Below are 25727 nucleotides of genomic sequence, written 5' to 3'. Positions count from 1 at the left end.
CAGGGAAGCCCTAAGCCCTTTTTCCAAAGAGTTAATCAACAGGTATTTACTAAACCAATATGTGTTGAGTCTTGGACAGTGCTAGGACAAGAAAGAGCTGGCTCCTATAAAGGAGGGGTTGCCTGCCCTTTCTCTATCCAATCTTCTTCAAAGATCCTGGCAGGGGAGTGAGGGGATTGGTGCAGGAACACCAAAGGCTGTCGCAGTGATTCATTAGTCCATCTGTGTCTCTGGCCCCATATGGTTATTAGCTGTTTCCCTCATCCTCATAGGCAATGGCGATTCCTCGTCTTCCACTCACAGCTCCCGTCACTGGCGTCTGACCCAGGTGAGGCTCCAGCCCCTGCCAGGTCCGAGAACTAAGGAACAAAGCTGCAGGGGAAGAGGAGCTCAGGCTGAGTGGATTGAATCTGGGGCAAGAGTTCAGCAGGGGTGAAGACATGGCACACTCACCTGCAGGGCTGCTCTCAGCTAATTCTAGCTGGGGCCGAGAGGTCAGGGCTGAGCACCCAGGAGCATTTGATGGCTTCCAGGCAGGTGCAGGTCGGAGATCCCCAGTAATGAGTGACACATCTGGCATGTCCCACAGCTCCGAGTCAGGTGGTGGGAGGGGCACATGGAAGGGAGAGCCTGGAAAAGATGGACAAAGAAGATCCATATTGGCTCTCCCATCCGTACACTTCCAAGTGTTCCCAGTTCAAGTAGTGCCCCACCACTCACCTGGCAGCAAGTCTGCATAATGTGTGAGGTAAGGGGCCAGCCCGGGAGGTGGCCAGGCAGGGTTGCAGGCAACCTCCAGCTCACATGGTGCCAACACAGGTCGGAAGAAGCTACCTGAAGGCTGGGGGGCCAGGACACCAAGAGGACACGCCAAAAGCACAAAGACGTCCACTTCAGGGAAGTTGGCAAGCTTGGTGGGAGTGGGCCGCCCCAGGGCAAACACATAGCTACGCTTACCAGCAGCCTGTGTTAGGTTCCGAAAGTGTGCCAGGGCCTCACGGTAGCGGGCTACACCCAATGTGCCTGCCAATAACCCCACCACATGGGCATCTCTGGCCCGCTCCACCAGGTAGTATCTGCGTGCCCTTAGCTGCCCAGCCCGGGCAGTCTCATCCTGAGACCGCCCTGTGTCTGGGCAACAAGAGTAGAAGGGTTGCCCTGGTGCCCAGCCCAAGAGGAGTCGACTCAGGTCTGGATCAAGGTCAGGGCCAGAGCTGGCCCCAGAGCCTCCCACATAGAAGGCACCATACTCCTCCAGGCACCTTCCTGGGGCCAAGGGGAAGCGGCGTCCAAAACACTCCAGTGGTTCAGGCTCTGAAATGAGGAATCCTGTTGGCAAGGGAAGAGCTGGGCTGGAGACAAGAAGGTCCAGGTACCGGGGGTACAGGAGAGTAGCCAAGGCCTCTATGGGAGAAGGAACTTGTGTCAGGGGTAGGGTCTGGCAAAGTAGGAGCCCCTCCATCCCCAGGAGACTGAATGTAGCCCAAAGGTAAAGAGTGAAGCCAATCCCATATCAAGAGCTCTATGTGAGTAGTATACTAAAAAGGGAGAAATTAAGACACACAGCAGCTGACCCACCCTTCCTGCATGCATGATCTCTCACCCAGGGCATGGGAGCAGGCTGGCTCACTCAACAGCACCACAGGTGCTGTGGGATCCGGGTACAGGGCCTCAAAGGCCTTGGCACAGAGCTCCAAAGCCACAGAACGTTGACCAAGGACGAAGGTAACAGGCAGAGGGCGGGCTAGAGGGCTCAAGCAAGCGGGGCCAAAATGTACAAGAGCCTGAGCTCCAGCTTGCTCAGCACCCAACACATCCACACAGCAGCTGCAGGGAAGAGACCATCAGTGAGAATAGTTCCTATTAGGAAGAGAATTGCTGTTACCAATGGGAGACATAATCAGTGAAAGAAAGACACCGATTACATAAGAAAGCTAAGTCAGAAGGCAATCGTCATCACCAAGTAAAAAACAAACATTGGGGGGCAGACTTCAAGGGGAGCCCTGGATCCCTAGGCCTGCCTCACCCCAATCCTCAAGTCCAAGTTCACACCTGCCATAGGACGTGTCTCCCAGAATGAACATCTTTGACCCTGTGACCTCCTCCAGTCGTGCAGCCACGGCCCCAGCATCTCCCAGTAGTCCATCAGGGAACTGCAAGGCCACCTGTAAGCATAAACCAAAGGGTCAGGATGGCCTCTTCCCCTCCCCAACCCCTAGGCGCTCTTTACTGGGAAGACGCTATCCGATCTTCCGACCTTCAAATTCAAATCCCCTCCTCCAGAGCACCCACCCAGAAATCCTCATTTTCACAAGATCCCCATTCTCAGGAAGACCCAACATCAGAGATATGAACCACCCCTTCCAGGCCTGTCCTCACCCGCTGACACCCCACATCGCGAAGAAATCCAACGACTCGCTCCAGCTCATACACTCGGTCCAAGTCCTCATGAGGAGTAAGCAGCCCTGCGGCGTCCGCCTCTCGCTGTAGCGCCGCCTCCGCGGGGCTGCAGAACGTAGACTCCATGGGGGACAGCTTGAGGGTGGGATACTGCCGAGACCTCCCTCTCTCGGTCAGCTTCAGGCCCCACGTCCTCAAAACAGCCCTCACTGGGTCAAGTAGCGTCGGCAGAGGGGGCCAAAGTTTGGGACAACCCGCTCGCCACCCACCCAAACACTCGTTTGCCTACTACACATGGGCCTATCTGGGGAAATCATTTCCGGGTTTTTGAGGCGGGGCTGATAGCTAGCTTACCAATCCTAAACCAGCACTGTCCCCGCCCTCCAATCCTCGCCACCAAGCCACGCACAAAGAACCAATGATCTGCCTCAGAGTTCGACGCCATTGTAAGTGCCCCGGAGGAAGGCGCGGTGCCTTGTGGGCGTTGCAGTCCTCTCGGGGCTCCTCAGGGCGCTGGAAGTTTTCCGGTTCGGCGGGCCTCTGATCCTCACGGACACCTGCGACTCTCTGGAAAAAACTGCTCCCATTTGAGGAGCTCCTATCCGCCGAACACTATTAAACACTTAATGCGCACTTATTATCTGGGACGTAGCACTGAATAATTTTCAAGTCAAGTGCTAAATTGCCTGGGTTTGAACAATGATTGGTTTGGCCACTTAGTTACTGTCTTAGAAAAATTACTTAACCTCTCTGTGATCGTTTGCTTATCTGCAGAATAGGAGTTGTAAAAGTAGTACCTCTTAGGAGGACTGTTGTGAGGATCCTATTAATTTATATATAAAACTTTACAAGATAGTCCTTCTTGTATCACACATACTGAAAACATTTGCTACTACACTCACAGCAGTCTACCAGGCAGTGAGCACTTACTGCTCACCAGGCTTCACACTCTTGTAGCTTAGTCTCCGGTGCAAGATTCATCCTAATTTACAGATGAGACTTATCCTACTTTACCAAGATGTTAACTACCCATCTGGGCAGACACAGCAAGGCAGTGGCACAATCAGTATCAAACCCAGGTCTATCTGATTTCAGAAACTGGGCTTTAGACCTCTCGTTGTCCTAGCTTATATATGCTACATTCAGTGGCAGGAAGGGAGGAGACACCCAGATACCATGCAGTGTGAGCAAAGGACTAGAAGAAGTATGTGAAACATCTCCACATATCTCAGAAGAAATGATAAATTAAGAGTAAAGTGAGACTGACGAGACCTCCGAAACTAGCCCCTAGGGACCATTCAGGTCTGGAACTGAACCCCCATGGCTTCCAGCCAAATAATAGACAGGCATATACAGGGTGAACATTTACATCAGGTAGATACACTCCTTAGAATGATCAGTCATGGGAGAACAGAAGATCAGTATTTACACAGGGAGATAGCTCAGGGAGCAGGACTGCATAGAAGAGGACACAGGGAAGAGATCACTACAGGGAGGACGTGGTAAGAGAGCTGTTACATTGTAGGGAATTGCAGTCAATTGCATGAAACAAAATGTGTATGAACTGCTGTATGGAAAATGAATTTGCTTTGTAAACTTTCACCCAAATCACAATTAAAAAAAAGTAAAGTGAGAATGGGACTCAGGAGGGTTAGAGGAAGTGGGACACAGTGGTTTCAGGGGATGGCAGATGGCAGAGGGGAACAGAAGCTGGATGGCATGGGAGAAGTTGAGCCAAGAGGAAGAGTGGAGGTCACGGAATTTGTAGAAAGGTTGCGAAAGGAATAGGAATGGGATGAATGTGGGAGTAACTAGCTCCCCCCTCCACATGCAGAGATTCAAGACTCAAAGGTAGAAGTGGGGAGAACCCAGTTCTCCTCTTCAGGACGAAAGTGGCTGAGAGGTAGGTGAAATTATGGCCAAGGAGACAGAAAGGGAGACAACCCTTCTAAGGAATGAGAGCAGCAAGCGTTCAGGAGCTGTCCCTGGTACTGACCAAGCCTATTCCATGTTGGATAGAGGTAGGGAGCCAAGGGCTACACAAACAACACTAACTCTTGCCTTCTTCCTCTGGTGCCCATGATGCCTCCCCCATTCCCAAACTCAACTCCATTTTCTATAGCTCTCCTCAGGAGCTCTGGTAGCATAATGCCTAAGGGACTTGACTGCTAATCAGAAGGCTGGCAGTTCAAACCCACCAGCCACTCCTCGGAAGGAAGGTTGGGCAATTTACTTCCATAGTGATACTGCCTTGGAAACCCAAGGAGGGGTGGTTATGAGTCGGGTCCGACTTGACGGCACATAACAACAACAACAACATAGCTCTCCTCAGCCATGTGCAAGTGTGGATTCCTCTACAATCCCTTACTAGAAACCCATTCTGTACTTCAAGCTCTGCTCCATTTCTCCTCTCCCAACTGGACCCAGCTCCACCCCACTTCCAGCCCAGGTGTTGACACAGGCCTTTGCCTCTACCTAAAAAACCTCCAAATCCCATCAGAAATTAAATTCCTCCATGCAGCCTTTCCTCAGAGGTCCCATTCTCTCAACTTAGCACGGTAGCTATGGGCGAGATCAGCCTTTGTTCAGGGCAGAACAAGGCAGGGCAGGACTAGGGACCTAGTACAATTACTGGACGGATGCATGCATGCCCACACTTTGGGACTAATTTAATGGGGGAAAGATGGCTGATCTTACTACTGTTGCCCCCCCCCCCCGGGCAACAGTGGTATTCTGACCAGTTCTAGTAGCCTAGGCAGCTTGGCTACAGAGTGCCTCTTCTACTGCAGGAACCAGAGAGTACCCCTCCCTACCAAGCCTGACACCCCGCCTCCTCCTATCTACCCCACTGGCCTTCTGGAGTCACCCAGTTAGGTGCTGGTGGCAGCAGAAAGAAAACAGAGGCAGTAGTGAGGATCCAGGTTTACTCTTTGGGTAAGGAGATGGGCGAGGAGGGGTAGGTGCATGGGGCATGCCCCTCAGTAGTCAGCTGTGTAGTCTGTGCCATGTAGCCCCCGGCACAGCAGTGTGAACTCCTTTACCATCTCCTTCACCCGCCTCTTGTTCACTCGCTCACTGAAGGAGGGAAGGGAAAGCAGATTAGCACTATCTACTACCTCCACCTCCTCCTCCTTTCTACCCTGAGCCCAAGCCCACCCAAGCTGTGCTCACCGAAGGATCTGCTGGCTGAAACTGTCTTTCTGTTCAGGGCTGAGGCGGGCAGAGGGAAAACCAGGTGGCTGCAGTGCCTCCTTAATCCACATACTCAGAAGGCTGAAGCAGTGTTTGTTCAGGGCGAACAGGATGTCGGCAAAGCAATCCATGAGGCTGCGGGAGGCCTGGCCCCCAATAGCCTGAGGGAGAAGGGCTCTCAGCACCACCAGGGCCCCTTCCTTCTGCAGCAAGGTGCCTGGCCACACACCATGCCCTCCTGAATGGTTCCCCAGCCAAACTGGACATGATGAGTGCTGCTTCTTGAGAGCCAGCTGATCCTCGTAGCGACCCAAATAACTCAGCCATTTAATCAAGGAAGAAACAGGGGATCAGGGAGTTTAGGGAGCCAAGGTCGTGCATTTCCCAGAAAGCCAGCTGCCTCAACAGGGAGGGCCACCTCCAATCCCATCCCACTCCTCCTACTCTCTCTTACCTCTAGCACTGCTATAAGCAGCATACGGCCATCCTCTTGTACCACCTTTCCCACAGGTTCAACTTCCCCACACCGAGGCAGCAGCTCTGTCTACAGAGGATGGAGAGGTCCATCAGCCCCTGCTCCTTCCCACCTCACCCGAAGAATAAGACCTGAGCTCTGGTAGCGTAGTGCCTAAGGCACTTGACTGATAACCAGAAGGCTGGTGGTTCAAACACACCAGCCACTCCTCAGAAAGAAGGTTGGGCCATCTACTTCTGTAATGATATCGCCTCGGAAACCCAAGGAGGGGTTGTTATGAGTTGTTGCACGTAACAACAACAGCAACACACCCCTACCCTCTAGAGTCCTGTGTAGGGCAGGGCTAGGTATGGAGGTGGCGGGGGTCAGCAAAGGACTCACAAAGAAGCCACAGGAGGCCTTGACCGTAGGTGCCTCAGGGAACTTGAGGGCCAGCACAGCTGTGGAAGAGACAGAGGCAGATCAGATGGGACCAGAGGATCCAGGGGTTGGGGAAGCCCAGGCCCACCTGTCCACCTGCCCCACTTACCACATTGGAATATAGCTTTGACATCCAATCGTTCACACAGGAACAAATCTGGCTTCCGTTTCAGAGCCTGCAGGAGGTGGAGCTGGTAAGCCCAGCCCCAGCCAGCTCCAAGGGCCATCCCCCCACTCACCTGCCACTCTAGACCCCAAGTCTATGTATCACAGGTGGAGGCTGCCAAAATCAGCCACCTAGCCATTTCTGGAGAACCCAGACCACCCCAGAGTCCAGTAGGTCAGAAGAGGAGCAGCCCAAGTGATACTATGTATATGTTTGTATACATGAATGCACAGGTTTATGTTAGAGAAGTTGGGGCAGGGGGTCACAATGCAAAAATCTTAGGCAGCAAGTCACTCCTGAGCAAAAAGCTCCTCTGCCCCACCACTCAAGCAGGGCTGGACCTCCTGCAGGCTCCAGGTAGCTAGCAGTGACTTCATCTTGATTCGCAAAGGCAGATGAGGCCTCCCAGGTTGGTTAAAGGAGCAGCAGGCAGAAGAGATAGCAGTTGGACACAGAGCTCCCAGTCCATCAGTCCCCCCTCCCATGTCCCACCTGCATTCCTCAGGTACCCTCCAGTTGCTGCTCAGGAAGAGGGAAGGTAGGGTAGGAGCCCTGGATCCACAGCCCCACCTTTTACCCAGGACACCCTATGTCCAGGTCCTTCTCAGCCAGATTAACCCCAAGAGCCAGTGCTGCCATGTGTCTGGGGAACAGTTGGAGTAAAGGGAGCAGATGGTCCACCCCAAGTGGTACCAGGACAGGACTAGCAAACCCTCGGGTCACAGGAGACACTCTGCACAGCTCTAGCAGTCTTCAAACACTGCCCTTCCCCAGCACCCCTCCAATGCATAACACAAAGACCCCTAACACTCCAACCCCTCACATACCTTCCATTCCCATGTTCACTCATGTGCAAACATCCCCACGTGTACCTTCACTTTAAACACCCACTTATCCTCAAACAGACCTCTATCACACCTCTCACAAACACTCCCCACATTTGCAACATATGCTCACTACATATTTACACACCCAAACAATGTCCACACACTCATATCACCAACTTACGTTACCTACTGTTCTCCAGCATATCTACACCCTCCCAACACACCCATCCAAATACACTCAACACTCTCAGCTTTCATCTAGGCCCAAAAACATACTCCCTACTTCTCACTCTAACCTCCCCCCGCCCACTGTAAATTCCAAGCCAGCAAGCACTATGCCTGCTTTTGTTCACTATTATATCCTCAGCACTTAGCAGAGTACCAAGCATGTATTAACTCAATAAATAATTGTGGAACGATTAAGCAAAGAAACATCATATAACCAAATCCACAGGAGCCCCCAACACACAGAACCCCTCCCCTACTGCTCCTTCCACACTCCCACAGCTCAACACGTCAATGCCCAAAATACATCGATGTCTAACACACATCAACAAACAACACAAAACACACAACACACATCAATGTACAATACACATCAATGCCCACGTCTGCACTTCAACCGCACACTTACTCCAACACCAGATACAATACACCTACCACTTACAGCAGTTAGGTGATTTCTGTTGCCATTCCAAACCAGAGTCAAAACATACAAAATAAGGTCCAACACTTTTAAGCACACACCACACACAAACACATCCTGACATGGTGTCAAATGCTCCCCACCTCCCAGCAGCGGCACAACCTCTCCAAAAGCCCGGCTCTGGGCTCTACTGCAGCACATTCATCTTCGGCCCCTCTCTTTGGAGCACCTCCCAGCCTACCTCTCAGGAGCAGGCTGGGGGCACTGAGGCAGGAGTTCCCGGCAGGAGCACGGGGACAATGAACCCCAGGCCCTTCAACTCCAGCCCTACCCCTGAACTTCTTGGGTAATCCAGCCATTCAGGAGCTGCTGGTCACAGTCACCACCCTTCCTCCCCCAGGCCAGCCCAGCTCCCTCCCTCAGGGTTCAGCCTCTCCCTGGTCCTTGCAGAAGACTGAGCTACTTGAGGCAAAGGGGCACTAAAGGAGGATGTTGGGTTGTCAACTTCCACGGAAACAGATGAAGAAACTCTATTCAACTGAACAGAAAAAAAAATTTGTCAACAGAAAGCTAAAAATAGGCTTAAATTGAATTCCAACATAAGAGAAAGAGAAAGAGAGAGAACAGAACGTGAATGAATAAAACTAAAACACACCTGTGCCAGGAGTTGCATAAATGAATCAACAATATCAGGATGATCCCTGGGCCCTAAAATATAATAAAGATGGAACTTAAGAAAAAATTATACAAACAGCAACTCAACCTCATATAGTTATGTGGGACTGAGAGCCTGCAGGGAGACAGCGTGGGGGCACATGAGCAGCAGGAAGCAAGATAAAGAAACAAAACATACAAAAACCATGAACTGGGAGAAGCCCAACAGAAAGAGACGGCAAAGTGAAGGACGGGCCTGCCCCAGCTCCCTCCCTCCACCTATACCCCACTCCTCCTCAGGCCAGTCCCCCCAAGTGTTCCCTGGTGCTCAAACAATGCTGGAACATCACTAGAGAAATGGCCCCCAAACTCTTGTTGCGACCTCTGGCAGGCTGGACCCTACACTGCTTCCTAGTATAGACCTCCTAACACCAACCATCAAGGAGCTGGGTGGGGCTGGTGGGGGATAGTAACTCCTCTTGAGGACTGGCTGAAAGCCCAGGAAAGGCCAGGGCAGCAAGACCTGAACAGGTGTGCCTGTACTTTAATGGCCTCAAGGCTCTTGCCCTGGGTAAGGAATCTATGGGGTCCTCTTATACCAGAGGACTCCTTTCTGAGTAGGGCAGTATGCTATAGGGGCTGGCTGTGCAAGCCAATGGCAGGAAAACCTTCTAATTAGTTGTATCATGAGGCCAACAATGAAAGCCCCACCCTAGCAAAGCCCCGTCCACATGGATATAGACTCAGCAGAGAGCCAAGCTCAGGGCTAAGGACCAGCTCCCACCATCTGGACATGGGGAGACCTGGCCAAGAAAGGGGAAAACCAGTCAACATGTCATCCCATGGTCTAGTGGGAGGGGAGAGCCCAAGGAAGGAATGGCCAAGACCAGGCCAGCATAACAAGTAAGGGGGTCGTACTGTTCAGCAAGACAACCGACAAACCCAACAAATACATTAGACACTATTGTGATTCCAGTTCTGATGGCTCCTATGAGAAGAACAAGGCATGTACCTGGAGCTCCTGCTTGGACTACTCTACTCTCAGGAGAATAAGCTGCATGAACATCTGCCTAAAGCACCACTAAGTAGCTGTGTGATCTTGTGTGAGCCACAAATGCTCATTTTTCCCATCTGTAAAGTAGATTATAATCTCGGCCCTGTTTCCTTCTCTATACTGTGATGAGGACCCACTGACAATAAAGTCCATCCCTTTCACATCTGAACTCCAAGTTACTCAAGTTCTAGAAAGTGTGGCCCAATATGACCCATGCCTGGGTCCCACTCAACAGTAAGTGCAATGTTCAGAAGGTGAGACAGTGAGAAGAAAGGTCTGCGGGGAGACAGCCCTCACCCTCCTTTATTCAACAGTGTCTGCTCTATGCTGGCCTCATTCTGGGCACCCAGGATCAGAGAAGAGAGCCAGCTCTGCCCTTGAGGAGCTTAGTCTAGGAAGAGAGAGAGAGACAAGTGTGGTTGGTACAGTATTAGCAGTATGTGTATGAGGCAGATTCAGCAGTGAGTTAGGAGCACCCAATTCTGCCCCATAATGGGCACAGGGCCCTGTAGGCAAGGAGCAACACATGCAAGGCCCGGGGACTAAATGGAGCACAGTAAGGAAAAGAGGTAGTGTGCCTGGACAATGGCTGGAGAGGATACTGACAGAGATGAAGGAGCTACATTATGTGGGTGGGAGTGGAACATTAACCTGAGGGCAATGGGGTGCAAAGAAATGGGTTTAAGCCAGGGAAGGAAAATGCTGATTTATGTTTTATAAAGACCACCACAGCTGCATTGTGCAGAATGGATTGGAGAGAAGGGCAGCTGTCCAGGAAACCAGTTAGCAGGTTGTTGGGGTGATTCAGGTGACGCTCTAAACAAACTGAAGTAGTGGCCATAGAGGGTGGAGAGAATTGGGCAGACTGAGGGAAAATCAGGAGCCAGGATGCATGGAACTTGTCCTTGCTGGATAAGAGGGGTGGGAGAGGTGACACTGAAGATGATGACCTGGATTTCTGACTCAGGTCTCTCCTCAGTCTTGGTCCTACTCATGGCCCACAGAGCAGAAGCCAGGATTAGAGCGCCAGGAATAGAGAATATCACCACAGAATACTGAGTAGGGGAGTATGCTGTGGGGCTGGCTGTGCAAGTCAATAGTAGGAAAACCTTCTAATTAGCTGTATGATGAAGCCAACAATGAAAGCCCCACACCAGCAAAGCCCCCTCTACATGTATACAGTGGTGAGCCTCAAACTCAGGACCACGAATCTAGGCAAGATTCATGAAGCTGGCTAACCAGCGCTATTTTTTCCTGCATGTTAGGAGCTTGGATTAGGCAGCAGAGGAAGCCTGGAGCTCTTTGCTACCAACTCTCTCAGACAGAAGGGGACCACAGAGAAGGGAGACTGAGACCATATGTACTTGGCTTTTGGTCTAAAAAGGAAAAAAAGCTTCAATGCAGGGAAAGAAATCAACCCTCAAGGGTATTTTGTGTGCAAAATCCCAAGCCAGGTGCCCAAAAGATGCTACTTGGAAACTTGTAATAATCCTATCAAGTATATGCCATCTCCATTTCACATATAGAAACAAACGCTCAGCTAAGGTAAGTGATTTGCCCAAGGTCACACAACTAGTTGGTGGTGATGAGATTAGAATCCAGGTCTATCTGACTTCAAATCCCACGCTCTTTCCCCATTTCATTATAACCCAATGAGAAGGAGCCAGCCTGGCCCCCAAGTCCCTCATAGCCTCTGCTCCCCACTTCTCCCACATCCAAACTGGCCCTGAGCCCAGCAGGCAAGTAGAAGACATCATTCACCCTCTTATCCACTTCAATATAAGGTGTCAACTATTTATAGTGATAATTGTGCTGTGCTTGATCCCATAAGTTTCCTATCAACTCCCATGTGCAATTCAGGGAACGGAGAAGAGTGGGCAGCTGTGGCTCCCCAATTGGGGAAGCAGAGGCAGTGGCAGTCACGCAGCAGCAGAGATCCTGGCCAGGACCTACCTTGCTGGAAGAGAGTGAGTGTGACGGAGGTGACGAGCAGGAAGAGGGCCTCAATTGGGGGAAAGTGGGCAGGCTCATGAGCAAAGATGTGCACCAGCTACAACAAAGCAGAGAATGCTGGTCAGCTCAGGCTAGCCTCATCAGGACAGGTCTGCATCCCTAGAATTCGGGTGGGGATCCCAACCAGGGCAGCCACCCACCCCACCCACTTCACCGCTGGGGAAACAGGCAGATCTCTGAACAGGATGAAATCCAGAACACTGGCTGCCCCAACCAGAAGCCCTACCTGTCGAGTGAGGTCAAGAGCAGAGGCCTGGGGGATGGTACTGTACATCCGACCCAGCATCTCACACAGCTGCGGCACCATGGGGGCAAAGTCATCCAGCAGTGTCTTGACAGACTTCTCAAAGATGGCACACACCGCCTTGGGAAGAAAGCAAAGGGGCCCTGGTCAGCAGGTCACAATTTTCTGGCAAAAGGCTGATGCCCTGCACAGAGCAGGCCTACAAAGGGGGCTTACCTATCATCCTTCTCTGGCCCTGCAAACCAGGAAAGGTAAGCAAGTCTGACCCACACTGAAAGTTAGGGGCAAAAAGGCCTTTCTCAGAGGGCACAGGACAAAATTTATAACCTGACATGTGCTATTTATCACCTACCATTTCCTCTCAGGGAGCAGCAACAGCAATAAAAACCTGAATTCAAGAAAGCCTGAAAAGGCAGATCTCTGATGCTAAACTGACCACTGACTGTCACTCAGCCCCAATATCATAGTCTTTTGGTTTGGCACTTCTTGTGATTTTGGGGAGTTATGAATGTCTCTCCAAAGGATTCTGTGTGTCTATGGAGCAGAATTCACCTCCCCTATTTCTTCCAGATCATTGCAAGCTGAAGTGAAGCAGCAACACCTCCTCCTGCTCCACCTCTGAGCAGAGTCACCATGGAGGCAGACAGTGACAGTTGGGGCTCACCTCCACCACCTGAGCATCATTCAGCCACTTGCTCAGCACCTTCTGGATGAGCTGGAAGACCTGCTGCAGTACCACCACCACCTGAAGACACAGGGAAAAGGTGCCCTCACTACCACTGTCACCCACCTGGGAAGGAGTTGATGGGACTGGATAGGCTGGGAGTTAAAACCTGTTATCTGAGACTGCACATAAGCAGTCAGTGCAAAGGAGATGGTGCTCCTCAAGGGGAAGAAGTAGTTTACTGAGCACCTCATGAATGAGAGTGAAGGCCATCCTGAATTGTAGGGATCATCTCAGAGGAAATGACGAACTCCAACAGCAGAAATATTAAGTACTTCATGACATTATTAAAACTTTGTAGTTTTTTTTTTTTCTTTTTTTAAATTAGTTCCTATCTATTTCTACTCAGTAAAACTCTTTTAGTGCCAAAAGCCTCTGGGCTAATCTTGGAGGAAGTTAAGCTGCTGGCTTACCCAATAGGCTTGTGGCAAGGAACCCAAAGGGATGTAGATCCTGGCAGGTTATGGAGGAGCACAGGGTAGACTGAAAGGTACTGACAGGTGAGGAAAGAGAATGATGACTATAGGACAAGGGACTCTGTGGGAAGATAGTGGCCCAGGCTTGGTCTGTAAAAGAATAACTGAAACTGGGATGGGGAGTTGGGCAGAGGGACCAGGATACCTGTGACTTCCTTTTCACCAGGAGAAATGTTGGAGAGGGACACTGTGAACTATGACAAAAGTACTCCCTCACATTTGCTCTAGACTAGGAGCAAGTCAAAGGCAAGAATTATGTGCTGAGCACGTAAGCATCTCACAGCCCACAGGGGACAGTGAATGCTGAAGGAGAATGCCTTTAGCAGTGGGGACTAAACAGGGGCCTGTCATAACATCACTTGTAGGACTGAAGGATAATGTCAGCATTTCCCATGGGGCTGAGGAGCCACAATGACATCAGCCCTCACTGGGCTAGGGAAAAAGACATCACCCACAGGGTTGGATAAGACAATGACATCACTATACAGAGTTGGGGAGATTCACAGAGTCAGTGGACCAAATGACATCACCACATGCACACGCACACATGCACAATCACACACACACCCCTCCACGAAGCCAGGGGAACAATGACAACATAACCCACAGAGTTGGAGAGTGACAATGACATTCCCATAGTGTTGGGGCAACAATGGCAGTGACAACATCACCCACGGGGTTGGGTCCCTGTGGCACTGGCAACTTCCGGAGCTCAGGGCCTTCATGCTCATCCTCGTGGTGACTGACATCCAACGTGGTGAAGAGGTTGGAGAGAAGCCCCAAGATGTGAACAATGGCCAACTTGTTGGAGGGATTGGGCTATGAAGAGAAGTGACCCAAGCTCTAGACCTCTCAGCCCCAGCTTGGCCCTGTAACCCCAGCTCTGCCTGCCAGCTCCAACCCCACCCCATAGCAGCCACAGCCCACATAAGCAAAGGCCTGAGTCCCAGCCCTGCTCCCTGGTCCCCAGAGCTCACTCACTATCTCCTCTGCCAGCTTCTCCAACTGCTGGATATAGGGCGAGATGAGTGAGTGCAGGTTCTTAAGGATCTCCTCTACCTGCAGGGCTGACAGCAGGAAGCCCAGCGCCTGCATCAGCCACATGCACTGGCTTGTCTGTGGGGCAGAACATGAAGGTCAGACCCTGGGCCACATCTGGTTGAGAGTGGGAGGAGAATGAGCTTTTGGGGGAAATTTCTAAGAACAGAGAATAAGGGATAAGGAGTAGAGGAAGATACAAGGTTTTCTACCAGAAACTTTTGAGCCGTACCTTGTGGATCTGTTTCATCAGCACATCCTGGAGATAAAAAAGAAGGAACACATGTCAGAGCAGTGCAAAGTGTGCTCTGAGGCCCAGCACTACCTAGGACCCAGACCATATACCTGGGAGACAGCCACAATGTTGGCAGCATAGGGTGGCAGGTCATACTTGCACTCTCGGCATATCTTCTTGAGGGTGGACACAGAGGAGACAGAAAGCTCAGGATTGCCTAGGGCATGTAGTACAAGGGGCAGAACGCTGTTGATCATGACGGGGTGGTCAGCCAGCCACTCAGACAGAGCTCCTGGGGGAAAGAAGGGAGGCAGGAAGATTCCTGAGTTGAGCCAGACTGGCTTCACACTGTGTCCCTGCAAGGCAGGCAGAGCTCTGGGAGGGTCAAAATGCAGCCCCTGCACAGAGTAGGCATTCTAGAACCGAAGGAGCAAATACGCATGTGCCTACTCAAACACGAGCCTCACAGCTGAGAAGCAGGAAGGGCTCACTCAACATGGGCCCAGCACCTCTGTCCCACTGACAGTGAACTGGCCTCACTGAAATGCAGCTCACTACACTATAGGAAGGACCCTAGCCATGCGAAAACAAAGTCAGCTGGCTGCAACACTGATTATGTATGTGGTCATGTACGTCTCTCCCATGTTGATGGGACCCAGCAAGCTGACCAGGCTGAGGATGACTGCCTGTGGCTCTGGGTATGTGGTCACAGGTGTGTGCCAGGTCTCACCGATGGTGAACATGACAGTATCCGCCAGCTGCACATTGCTGATACTGATCCGTGGAATGAGACCAATGAGCCCGGGCACCACATCAGAATAATTGACATCGATGGTCTCCGCGATGGATTGGAAGCCGTAGAGCAGGGCCTCTGTGTGCTGGGGAAAGAAGGTGCCACTGGCTTGGCTGAGGAGGAGGGTGTGACAGGTCTGAGAGGGCTGAGGGAATCAGGCTTGGGAAGTACCTGCCAGGAGTAGGGTTCCTCTGAGCTGGTGAGCAAACGGCCCAGCTTGTCATAGAGGTTGCTGAGCAGCTCGGCCCCCAGCATCTCATAGACATACATGAGCGTGTCTGAGATGTCCACCCTGAGAAGCAGATGAAAGCCTTACACATTACCTAGACCCTGACCCCAAGTCCAGCAGCTGACTGCAGTACCCTCACCCTGTACCCAGTACCCTGCCAAAGTGCCTGAAGAATAGAGAAAAGAGACCCAAGAATCAGGAAGCCCAGCTTTGGGCCCCTCCCCTCACTCCCTTTATGACTTCAGGACTCTATTTAGAGCTAGGGTCAGCCTGCTACCATCACCTGTAAATTCGGAACTGCTCCTTCTCGTCCGAGGACCAGAATCCATATTCCTCATCAGAAGGGAACTGGGCTTTGTGCAGAAGAACATCTACCAGCTGAAAGTAGACTGGACGGTATACCTGCTGGTACACAGCCTGCTTCTCTGCCTCAAAGGACAGAATGTCATCCTGAGGAGCCAGGGAAGAGAGTTAGCCACCTTGCCAGTATTCACATAAGCCCATGATCCACCTTTTTCCACCACAGCCCAGTCCTACTGGTGCTCACATAGACACACCTGCAGTGTGTACCAGAAAGTAAGAGTTAGGGAGCTGGTGGTCTCATTGACAGGATAGTGGCCAGGGATGCCTGTGCAGAACATGATCATGTTGACAAGTGCCAGGAAGCTCTGCCAGTGTTCCACTTGGTCCAGCAAGGCCCTGGGGGAAAAGAAGGGACATAATAAGGTCATTCCACCTCCTACAAATGGACTCCACAATGCTGCCTCTTAAAGAGTCCTGCTGTCCCCACTCCTCACCGGGAGTGGTTCTCGCCCAGGGCCACAGCAATGCGACAGATGCCGTGGGAGGTCTCCATGTCCCCATTCTGCACTGCCTGCCGCAGTTGTTCTTGTAGTCCCAGTACAAGCGGGATGAGTTTCAGGAGTGTGTTCACGTACCTGGAGGCATAAAGTAAGAAGGCCCATCAGAGCTGCCTGCCCCATCTCCGAGAGCTTTGAGAAAAAGGTATAGCCTCCCTGCCTTCCACCATAGTCACCCTCCCCACATCAAATCCTAAAGAAAAAGGCAGTCAGGGTTTACATGGTAGCTTTGATGCTGCCATGTTGGGAAGAACCTTAGGTCAGGGACCTCCAGGAGAATTCTCAGGAGGAGGTATGAGAAAATCAGTGTCAGGGAAGACTGAGCAAGAGTGGGAGACTAAAGAGTTAACACAAGCTCAGGAGCCCTCATACATAGTTAGAGAAGAGTTAGAGGGCAGCAACAACTCTGAGAACCTCAGTCCTCATCATCCACTCCCCACAACACATACACACACACACACCAAATCCTAAGTCCTGTGTAGTCTGATAGCACTGGGAATAGATAGACACAGATGATGAACTCAAAGAGAACTAGGAGACAAATGGATAGGGTTTGGTGGTTGACTGGATACTAGCATGGGGAAGAGTCAAGGACAGCTCTCAGGTTATTGGCTGAGCTATTTACTGAGACCTAGACAGGTGGGAAAGAGTGCTGGTAATATAGAGGTTAAAACATTGCTAACCAAACACACTAACCAAAAGGTCAGTGGTTTGAAGCTACCAGCTGCTCTGTGGAAGAAAGATGAGGCAGTCTGCTTTGACAAGGATTTACAGCCTTGGAAACCCTATGGGGCAGTTCTACTCTGTCCTACAGGGTTGCGATGAGTTGGAATCGACTCGATGGCAGTAGATTGGGTTTTTTTTTTTGTTGTTGTTGTTTAGGGGGGTGGGTGGAAGAGAACAGCAACATCTTTAATGGGAGGGAAGAAAGTGATAAGGCATTTGACCTGAGTAGGATATACAGGTATAAGTGTCCAGAAAGAGTTGGCTATAAAAAACCTGAAGCCCAGCAGAGAGGTTAGAGCAAGAGACATAGATTTGGGAGTCATCAGAGAAAAACTGGTAACTCAAGCTATGGGATGAGAATTGTCCGGGGAGAAAGTACTGAATGAGAGAACAAAGTCTAGGTCAGAGCCCTGAAGCACAATGATCTCTAAAGGAGCAGAGGAAGCAGAGCCTACAAAGGAAATGGAAAGAAGACTCCCTTCATCCACTGCACCCCTCCAGCAGTCTGCTCAGAGACCAGATGAGGCAGAGCAAGAGACTCAGCATGGATCAGCCACCTCAGGCCTCTCCGCTACCAATCAGTGTTGTCACCATAGCAATCTATGGAGGGAGGGGGGTCTGAGGGTCTAAAAGTTCTATCTGGAGTTGCCCCAACCTGGCTGCTAAGCAGAGAGCCTCACAACAGGAAGAGGGAACCAGCCCAGGAATGTTGCCTCTTTCTGCACATCCCCATTCTGATGGGACAAGGCATCCATACCGGGATTCCCACACATATACACCCAGAGACAGCCCCAGAGGGTGCCGCCTGGAGACAGCTGGGATAGCTTCAGTCCCATGACCCTGACACGGGCTGCACCACCAGACAATGGGCACCTTCAGGCCAGACTCAAGAACAAAGAGTAGGGGCAGGGCCAAGGCCATGGCCTGTGCACTCCCTAACAACTAAGAGGGAGGCAGGAGATAGTACCCTACCCCCATAGCATCTCCACTGTGTGCCAAGGCTACCTCACACCTAAGTTCATGCAGACAGTAGATTCTCAATTAAGGTTCTTAGCTAATCTCATCTGAGCTTCCACATAGGGTAAATGGAGGACAACACAGCTCAGAAGGGTTTAGAGTGTTACTTAAGATCACACTGAAAACTGGAGGCACATTCCACATTGAGATAACCCCTCAAGCTGCTTGTTTCTCTTCCAGGACCTGCCTGAATGTCCCCAAAGGATCTATGCAGATCTCAGCCTATATTCCCAGTCTCAACTCCATGGGACATTCTCTCTGGGCATTCTAAAGAATCTGTGGGATTCTTTAGCAGCCTAATTAACCTTCTCTCCTCTAGAAAAAACAAATAAACAAACTCACTGCCATTGAGTTGGATCCAACTCATAGCGACCCCTCCTTGGGTTTCCAAGATAGTATCATTACAGAAGTAGATTGCCCAATATTCCTCTGAGGAGTAGCTGGTGGGTTTGAACGTCCAGCCTTCTGATTAGCAGTCAAAGGCCTTAGGCACTATGCCAAGTCCTCATTAAAAAGTTTTTCCAGGATTAAAAACATTTCAAAGGAAAAAAACAAAAATTAAAGAGGAGAGCCCGGGCAAGTAGCAGCAGTGGAGGAAAAAGGATGGTCTTAGTCTTGACGTCCAGCAAGGGGAAGACAGGTGTCAGGATACCTGGGGAAGGCAGCACCTGGATGACCCAGGAGTTAAAGTCACTGAAGATAATTTTCTGAAGCCAAAGAGAGGAAATTAGACTGGACAGAACTAGGGCCAGGACACAGTTACCTTCTGGAGCTCTGACTCCCAGCTGAGTGCAGCCTGCCCATGGGGTAAGCTCCTGCATGGATTCCCCACACCTGGGCATCTATGGCCTGTGAGTGAACAGAAGGAGAAGCCTCTTGTCCCAGAGGTATCAAAGTTTGGAGGGAGACAGCGAGGATGTCTATAGGACCATGGCTGGGACTGGTTCAAAGAGGGCTGGCTCCAACTGGTCACTCAAACAGCCAGGGACTGGGCTGCTGGAACTCCTTGGCTGCTCACTCACACTGAGCTCAGCCCAGACCTGCAATTAGAGCTCCCAGAGCAGAGCTGAGAAAATGGGGAGAGTTGCTAAGCAACCAAGGGGGCTGCAACCAATGGGCGCCTAGGATGCTATGGGTTCCCTCACTGGTTCCTTGCTCACTCATTCGTTCAGGGGAGAAGGGGCATCAATTACCTGCCAAAGCTCCCGAAGAGACTAGCTGGGCAGGTAAACCTGGATCTATCTGAGGATACCCTACATCACCCACCCACCCCTGTAGTGCTGGCCAGCTCCCCTTGGCCACCAACCTGTCCAAGCCCAGCCAGCACTCTAACTTTAGGCTGGCAAGAGAGGCCTTAACCAGGGAACTAGTGTCCAGTTCAAGTTGGGAAACCAGGGGAAAGGGATCATACTAACTGCCAGTGCAATAATAATACCAAATATTAGCAACTGCCGCTGAAGGAGTGCTTCCTCTGTGCCAGGAAACCTTTCACAGGCAGTCTCTTATTTAGTCTTCATACCAAAATATTTACTGAATGCCATAGCAAGACCTTATGCACATTATTTATTTAAACCTCTACATCAACTCTGTGAGACTGACGTATCAACCCAAGATTTATAGATGAGGAGACTAAAGGCTTAAAAGTGGCTTATCCAAGGCATCAGATCCAGATAGCAGACCATCTGCGATTCAAACTCAGACATGACTAACGTCAAGGCTTGAACCATTAACCACTACCACATGTGTTCTCTTTCTGTGGTTTTTTTCCCCTCCAACTCTTCCAAGGGCTCCCAAAGCTTTTTCTCTTGAAATGTCAGCATCAGGCCTCTAGGCTTGTCCTTTTCAATCCTCTTCCCAAACTTACGGCAAAAATTTCATCACTTGCTGGTCTGATAGACTGGTTAAACCCCTGAGACTATGGCCCCTAGTGACCAGCCTTAGAATTGAACTCACTCCCATGGTTTCCAGCCAAATAATAACAGGCATAGGGTGAAAATTTACAGCAGGTAGGTACACCCCTTAGAACAATCAACTGTGGGAGATCAGAAGGGCAGCATCTGCACAGGGAGACTGCTCAGAGGGCAGGAATGAATAGGAAAGAAGGATACAGGGAAAAGGTAACCACAGGGAGGAAGTGAAAAGAGAGCTGTTACATTATGGGGATTGCAATCAATGTCAGGAAACAAAATGTGTATGGAAAATGAATTTGCTTTGTAAACTTCCACCCAAATCACAATAAAATTTAAGAAAAAAAGGGGAAAAAAATGTCATCATGCCATTTTATCTGCTTAAAATCCTTCAACATTTTCACATCATCCTCAGGATGAAGACCAAAATCTTTGGCTTGGCCTACCAGATCCCACATAATTTGAGCCCTGACCTCCTACCACTCAGATGTCGCATCACACTCACAGGTGTGGCGATTTATAGATCACAAAATTATCTCCACCAGCCCCTTGAGCTTTGGTGGCATAGTGCCTAAGGTATGACTGCTAACCAGAAGGCTGGTGGTTCAAACCCACCAGCCACTCCTCAGAAGGCAGGCTGGGCAATCTACTTCCATAGTGATACCACCTTGGAAACCCAAGGAGGAGTCGCTGTTTGGTTTGGCTGGTAGCCCCTTGCTCAGGATCTTTCATTTGCCTGAATGTCCTCCCCATATCCATCACTTCCATCTGCCTAGCTCTTACATAGCCTTCAAAGCACAGCTTAGTTGTCACCTCCTCTGGGAAGCCTTTCACAACCCCCAGATGGGTTTAATGCCTCCTCTGGGCTCTTACAGCCCCTGTTCCTCTATCAGAGCATTCATCATATTGACTTTTACATTGTGAGCTCCTAATGCATGGAAGTCAGCTGCATTTATCCTTATGCTCCCTGTGCTCAGCACAGGGCCTGACACATAGCAGGTGCTCAACAAACATCTGAAAACACACGTCACTACAGTTGCCTTCTCTTGGGCCCTTCCTTGTACATCATGCTGCCCACCACAGACCTGCCCACTGCTATGCTCCCTGAAACTTGGAACATTCATTCCCTCCTTCCCTGCTCCTTTGTCTCTTAGGCAACTTCTACTTTTCATCTATTCAAAAAATATTGAGTGCTTCCATATGCCAGGCATGATATGACAAAATAAAAAGAAAAAATCCTTGTCCTCACAGAGTTGAGAAACTAATAGCAAAACATACATTAATTTATAATGATTCATCCTATTAAACGATAAGGAGGAAAATTACTGGGAGCTCTGGGATAATATAATAGAGAGAACTAAACTTAGTCTTGAAAATCACTAAGGACATTTCCAAGAAAGTGAAGTTTATGCTTGTTGTTGTTGTTGTTATTTGCCGTCGAGTCGGCCCCGACTCATAGCGACCCCTCCTTGGGTTTCCGAGGCAGTATCACTATGGAAGTAGGATTGCCCAACCTTCCTTCCGAGGAGTGGCTGAAGTTTATGCTTAGTTTTTTCTTTTTTTTTAATTGTGATTTGGGTAAAAATTTACAGAGCAAATTCCCTTTCCATACAGCAGTTTACATATACTTAGTCTCATGACATTGTCTACAAGTTACCCCAATGCAACAGCTCCCCTCCCACTTCCTCCCGATAGTTACCTCTTCCCTGTGTCCATCCCTCCATGCACTCCTGCCCCCTGAGCTGTCTCCTTGTGAGTTTATGCTTAGTTTTGAAGTATGAGGGGAGAAGGAGGGTTGTACTTTAGGCAGAGGTGATGTGTTAAGTACATTTGATGGCTCAGAAGCTGAAGGGAGCATGGGACACTCAGGGGCATGAAAAGACCACATGAAAGTATAGAAAGCAAGGAGTATGGCATGAGGTGAGGTTAGTTCTAGATTGTGTAGCACCTTTGTCAGTCACATTAAGGATTCAGAACATTATCCTAAGGGCAGAAAGAAGCCACTAAAGGGTCTTAAGCAGAAAGGAAAGATTAGATGCTCATTTTCAAAAGCTCATTCTGGCCACTGGGTGAACAATGAAGGGCCTTAGAGTAAAAACTAGGGGACTAATGAAAAAGTCCTACAGTATCTGGGGAGAGAGAGAAAAACAGCTTGGGCTAGGGTATTAGCAGTGGTGACAGAAAACAAATTGCTTTACAATATGACCTGGAGACAGAACAGCCAGGACTTGGTAGCTGGTTGAAAGAAAGACTCAAATATTTCAAATGAATAATTCACCAAATGATCAGTTGTTTAATGTCTATCTCCTTCTCTGAACCATGAGGTCAGGGACCATGTCTTATTTAGTTCCTTGCTGTATCTCCAGAATAGGACCAGGCATGCAATAGGTGCTTGGTTAGCGTTTATTGAACAGATGGATGGATGGTTGTATAGCTAGCTAAGCAGACTGTCCCTCTCTGGGCAGGTGGGAAACAGCTCACCTCTGGGCATCAGGCTGTGAGATGGCATTGACAATGGCCTCCACACTGCTGTCGAAGAGCTCTGAGTCCTGCAGGGCAGCGAAGGCAGCCTGAATGAGTGCCTCACAGTCCTGCAGTGGCACCTCCAGCTGCACCCAGCTGGAGAAGCACTTGAGCACCTTCTGACGCACACAGCTGGGTGAACTGGGTTGCTGTAACAGCTGCTCCAGCAATGGAAAGACAGCCCCACACTCCACCGCCAGGCTGGCCCGTACCAGCCCTTTGCGGTATTGGGGCAGGCGGCTGGTCTGGAACTCCTCAGGCAGCACTGTCAGCAGCTCTAGCAGGGCCAGGCAGCGGCCCTGGCCATCCACCGGTGAGTCCTCAGCCTGGAATAGCCGTACCATATCTGCCACAGCACATGGCCAAGTGTCAGGCATCATGCTGAGAGCCAGTGAGGCCAGTGCCACACAGAGCCGAGTCAGCACAATCTTGGAGCCACTGGCAAAGCGAGTAATCTGGGTGAAGAGCTGTGCCTTTAGGGTTTCATACTGGTCAGTGGGGATGTCACTCCAGTAGCGAGAGATCTTGATGTGCAGGGCACTGGCCCCAAAGTACTGGATCTCAGGCACCTTGTCAGGCTGCAGAAGTTGCCAACTGAAGTGCCAGGCCTGTGGGGAGACCTGGGCCTGCATCAGCCACTTTTGAGCCAGGTTCTTGTTCTCAATGTTGGGGTCATAGTAGAGCTGGTGCAGTGCCTACAGGACAGCACAAGACTGAGCAGGTGCTGGCCACTCTGGATCCTGCCAGAGCCCAGAACAGAAGGTGTGATTTGTCCTGCAAGACCTCCCCCATCCTTGCTGTGGGTCTGGGCAGGCTGGAAAGCTCAAGGCTCTGCAGTGTTTCCTGGGCCTAGTGTCCTGCTGATATCTTGAGATCCTAAACCTTGCCCATGCTCTATCATATTCTCCTCTTAAAGTAGTATGTATGAGTTCAAAGAGGGAACCCACAAGAAAGCAGGGAAAAAAGAAGGCTGAGATCCCCAAAGAAGAAGCACTTGAGGTAAAGGACAAGGTCCAGGGGGAAGGCATGGCTCTGAAGGGAAGAAGCCAAACCTGAACAAAGCATAGAGCAGCCTGAAGGGTTTTGACCCTCTCAGGCACAGCTGTTCCCATCAGTCCCAACAGCTCCATTCAGTTCCCCAAGGATCAACCCTCGGTCACTACAGATGCTGGCACCGAAGCCAGTGTGAAATCTGAGCAGACTTTAGACTTTGCCAGGCAATCCTGAGGCAGAGATATACTTTATACGTATATATATGTATGTATGTATATATATGTGTGTGTGTGTGTGTGTGTATACACTATATATACTTATATAGGAAATTACATACTTTATATCTCAGAGAGAATACCCCTCAGAAAGCACATATGAGGGTCCAACAAGTTAGTCCAGAGAAGCCTTGGCCATAGCTTCAGCCCTGGAAAATGTCTAGCCTAAAGCTCTCAACTAGCAGAATCCCCAGAGCCTCAATTCCTCTGGGACTTCACGCAGTAAGAAAACAGTGGTTGATCACCCTGGTAGCACAAAGAACACTGCGCCACCATGCCAACACTGCCCAGCCCTAGGGGCCAGGACCCTGACCCCTAAGCAGGCTCCACCCAAGAAGGCTTAGCCCTATCTATACCCCTGCCAGCCAGCTACAGCCACGGTCCCTTGTTTGGCCCCTGAGGATGCTGAAGTAGGCAGAGAACAGATGCAGAAGGGATGCATTCTCGCAATTTGGTCTGGCAACCAGGGTTCAAGAATAAGGACTGAGTATCTGCAACCATCCTCTGCTTCCCAGCAAGGTGGCCCCACACACCTCCCCATTCATCCCAGGGGGTTTGCATTCCTGCATTCCAGGCCTCTGGAGACAGAACCCAGAAAAGAACAAGAAAAGCAATCCTAAAAAGGTGGTCTGAACAGAGGGGCAGGTTGGGAGGGCAATGGCAAGGGTCCTGTGAGGCTGCCAGCAGGGCTAGGTCCCATGGGTACAGCACAAAATAAAGGACATCCCTACTTCCAGATGCCCAAGGATGTCGTGGGCTCCATCAAATAAATGAAGCACCCTTTTCCAAGGAGAAACAAAAACAATCCAGACTGTTTTAATTCCAGATTTTCTGAGCCCCAACTGCAACAGAGTCAGGATCCAGGATGGTTCAGCATCAGGACGGTTCACAAGAACTGAGCTGCAGATCTGCTCAGTTCCTGGTTTCCTACTGCACTGGCCATGCAGTTCCCAAAGAGCAGGAGCATGGCCAGTCTGCCTAGACATCTAAGCTATCAGTTCCCTGAAAGGACCATCCCAAGACCCTAGAGTATCTGTCCCCAAGGGACCTACACCTAAGGAAGAACAAAAATAGCCCATTAGGACACTGCAAAGCTGCTGTCCTGCCCGCCTAGAGACAGCAAATGCCAGGTGCTCTGAGGGCACCATCCCAGCGGGCACCAAGCCCAGCCCTAGGCTCTGGCCTTAGTGTCAGTTCCCAGAACATCTGCTCTGTCACTGGTGTGCCCACCCCAGGGCCCTCATACCTTCTCCACGTTCTCCACAGTGAAGTCCAAGGCTGATGCTGCTGCAGCCCCTGAAGCCCCTGGCTGCTGCTCCCGCCGCTCCATCCTTGCTTCCTCCCCAGTAGGGAGGTAGACCCTGACCTTTCTCCTGGCCCAGCCCCTTGGCTGCTGACCCCCTGCTAGACCCCAGCTTGGGTACCCAGGGAGTGGTGAGGTGATGGGGCCCCCAAGGCGGGCATGACTGCCGAGGCCTCCCCACTTCGGTGGGAGGGTGGGAGGCTTGCCAGAGATCAAAGAGGGTGCTTACAGAAGACCTACTGAGGGGGAATCCAAGGTGGCAGCCGTCTGAGGAGCTATTAGACCGGAATCCTAATGGTAGGTCACGGCTCTGCTCTCAGAATCTGTGAGAGTGGATCGTAAGGGAGGAAGGCCTGTGAGGGAAACCGAGCCCCTGGCCCGTGTCGGATCACAGGGTCGATGTCCTCCTGTACCTACAACACCCTCGTCTGGAGGTGCTCTCAGGTCCTATGAGGAGGTCACGGGGGTGGGGAGGGTCACGTGGGAGAGCGCCTTTCGCGGGTTACGGAGGCGTCCGATGAAGCGCAGAGGTGCAGC

General features: G+C 50.7%; 2 protein-coding genes across 2 annotated transcripts; both read right to left on the bottom strand.

Annotated features, from left to right (window-relative positions):
• Positions 1-247: 247 nt before the first annotated feature.
• Positions 248-2526, bottom strand: DPH2 (diphthamide biosynthesis 2). Its single transcript, XM_007953068.1, has 6 exons — positions 2380-2526; positions 2053-2165; positions 1604-1827; positions 721-1404; positions 454-630; positions 248-372 (listed from the first exon to the last, which is right to left on the bottom strand). Exons 1-6 carry the CDS (start codon positions 2524-2526, stop codon positions 248-250), a joined length of 1470 nt encoding a protein of 489 aa, XP_007951259.1.
• Positions 2527-5378: 2852 nt separating this feature from the next.
• Positions 5379-25217, bottom strand: IPO13 (importin 13). The gene is made up of 20 exons (XM_007953067.2): positions 25134-25217; positions 22578-23314; positions 16384-16524; positions 16144-16285; positions 15870-16036; positions 15529-15649; positions 15295-15442; positions 14675-14856; positions 14562-14588; positions 14273-14407; positions 13967-14110; positions 12756-12836; positions 12074-12211; positions 11788-11884; positions 8782-8834; positions 6597-6663; positions 6449-6507; positions 6047-6136; positions 5572-5753; positions 5379-5475 (listed from the first exon to the last, which is right to left on the bottom strand). The coding sequence occupies exons 1-20, from the start codon at positions 25215-25217 to the stop codon at positions 5379-5381; spliced, it is 2892 nt and encodes a 963-aa protein (XP_007951258.1).
• Between the last annotated feature and the right edge of the window lie 510 nt (positions 25218-25727).

Source organism: Orycteropus afer, unplaced genomic scaffold (genome assembly GCF_000298275.1).
Source record: "Orycteropus afer afer isolate SDZICR_OR568_19922 unplaced genomic scaffold, OryAfe1.0 scaffold00370, whole genome shotgun sequence".
In the NCBI taxonomy this organism is placed as follows: domain Eukaryota; kingdom Metazoa; phylum Chordata; class Mammalia; order Tubulidentata; family Orycteropodidae; genus Orycteropus; species Orycteropus afer.
This window is presented reverse-complemented; position numbering and strand designations above follow the sequence as displayed.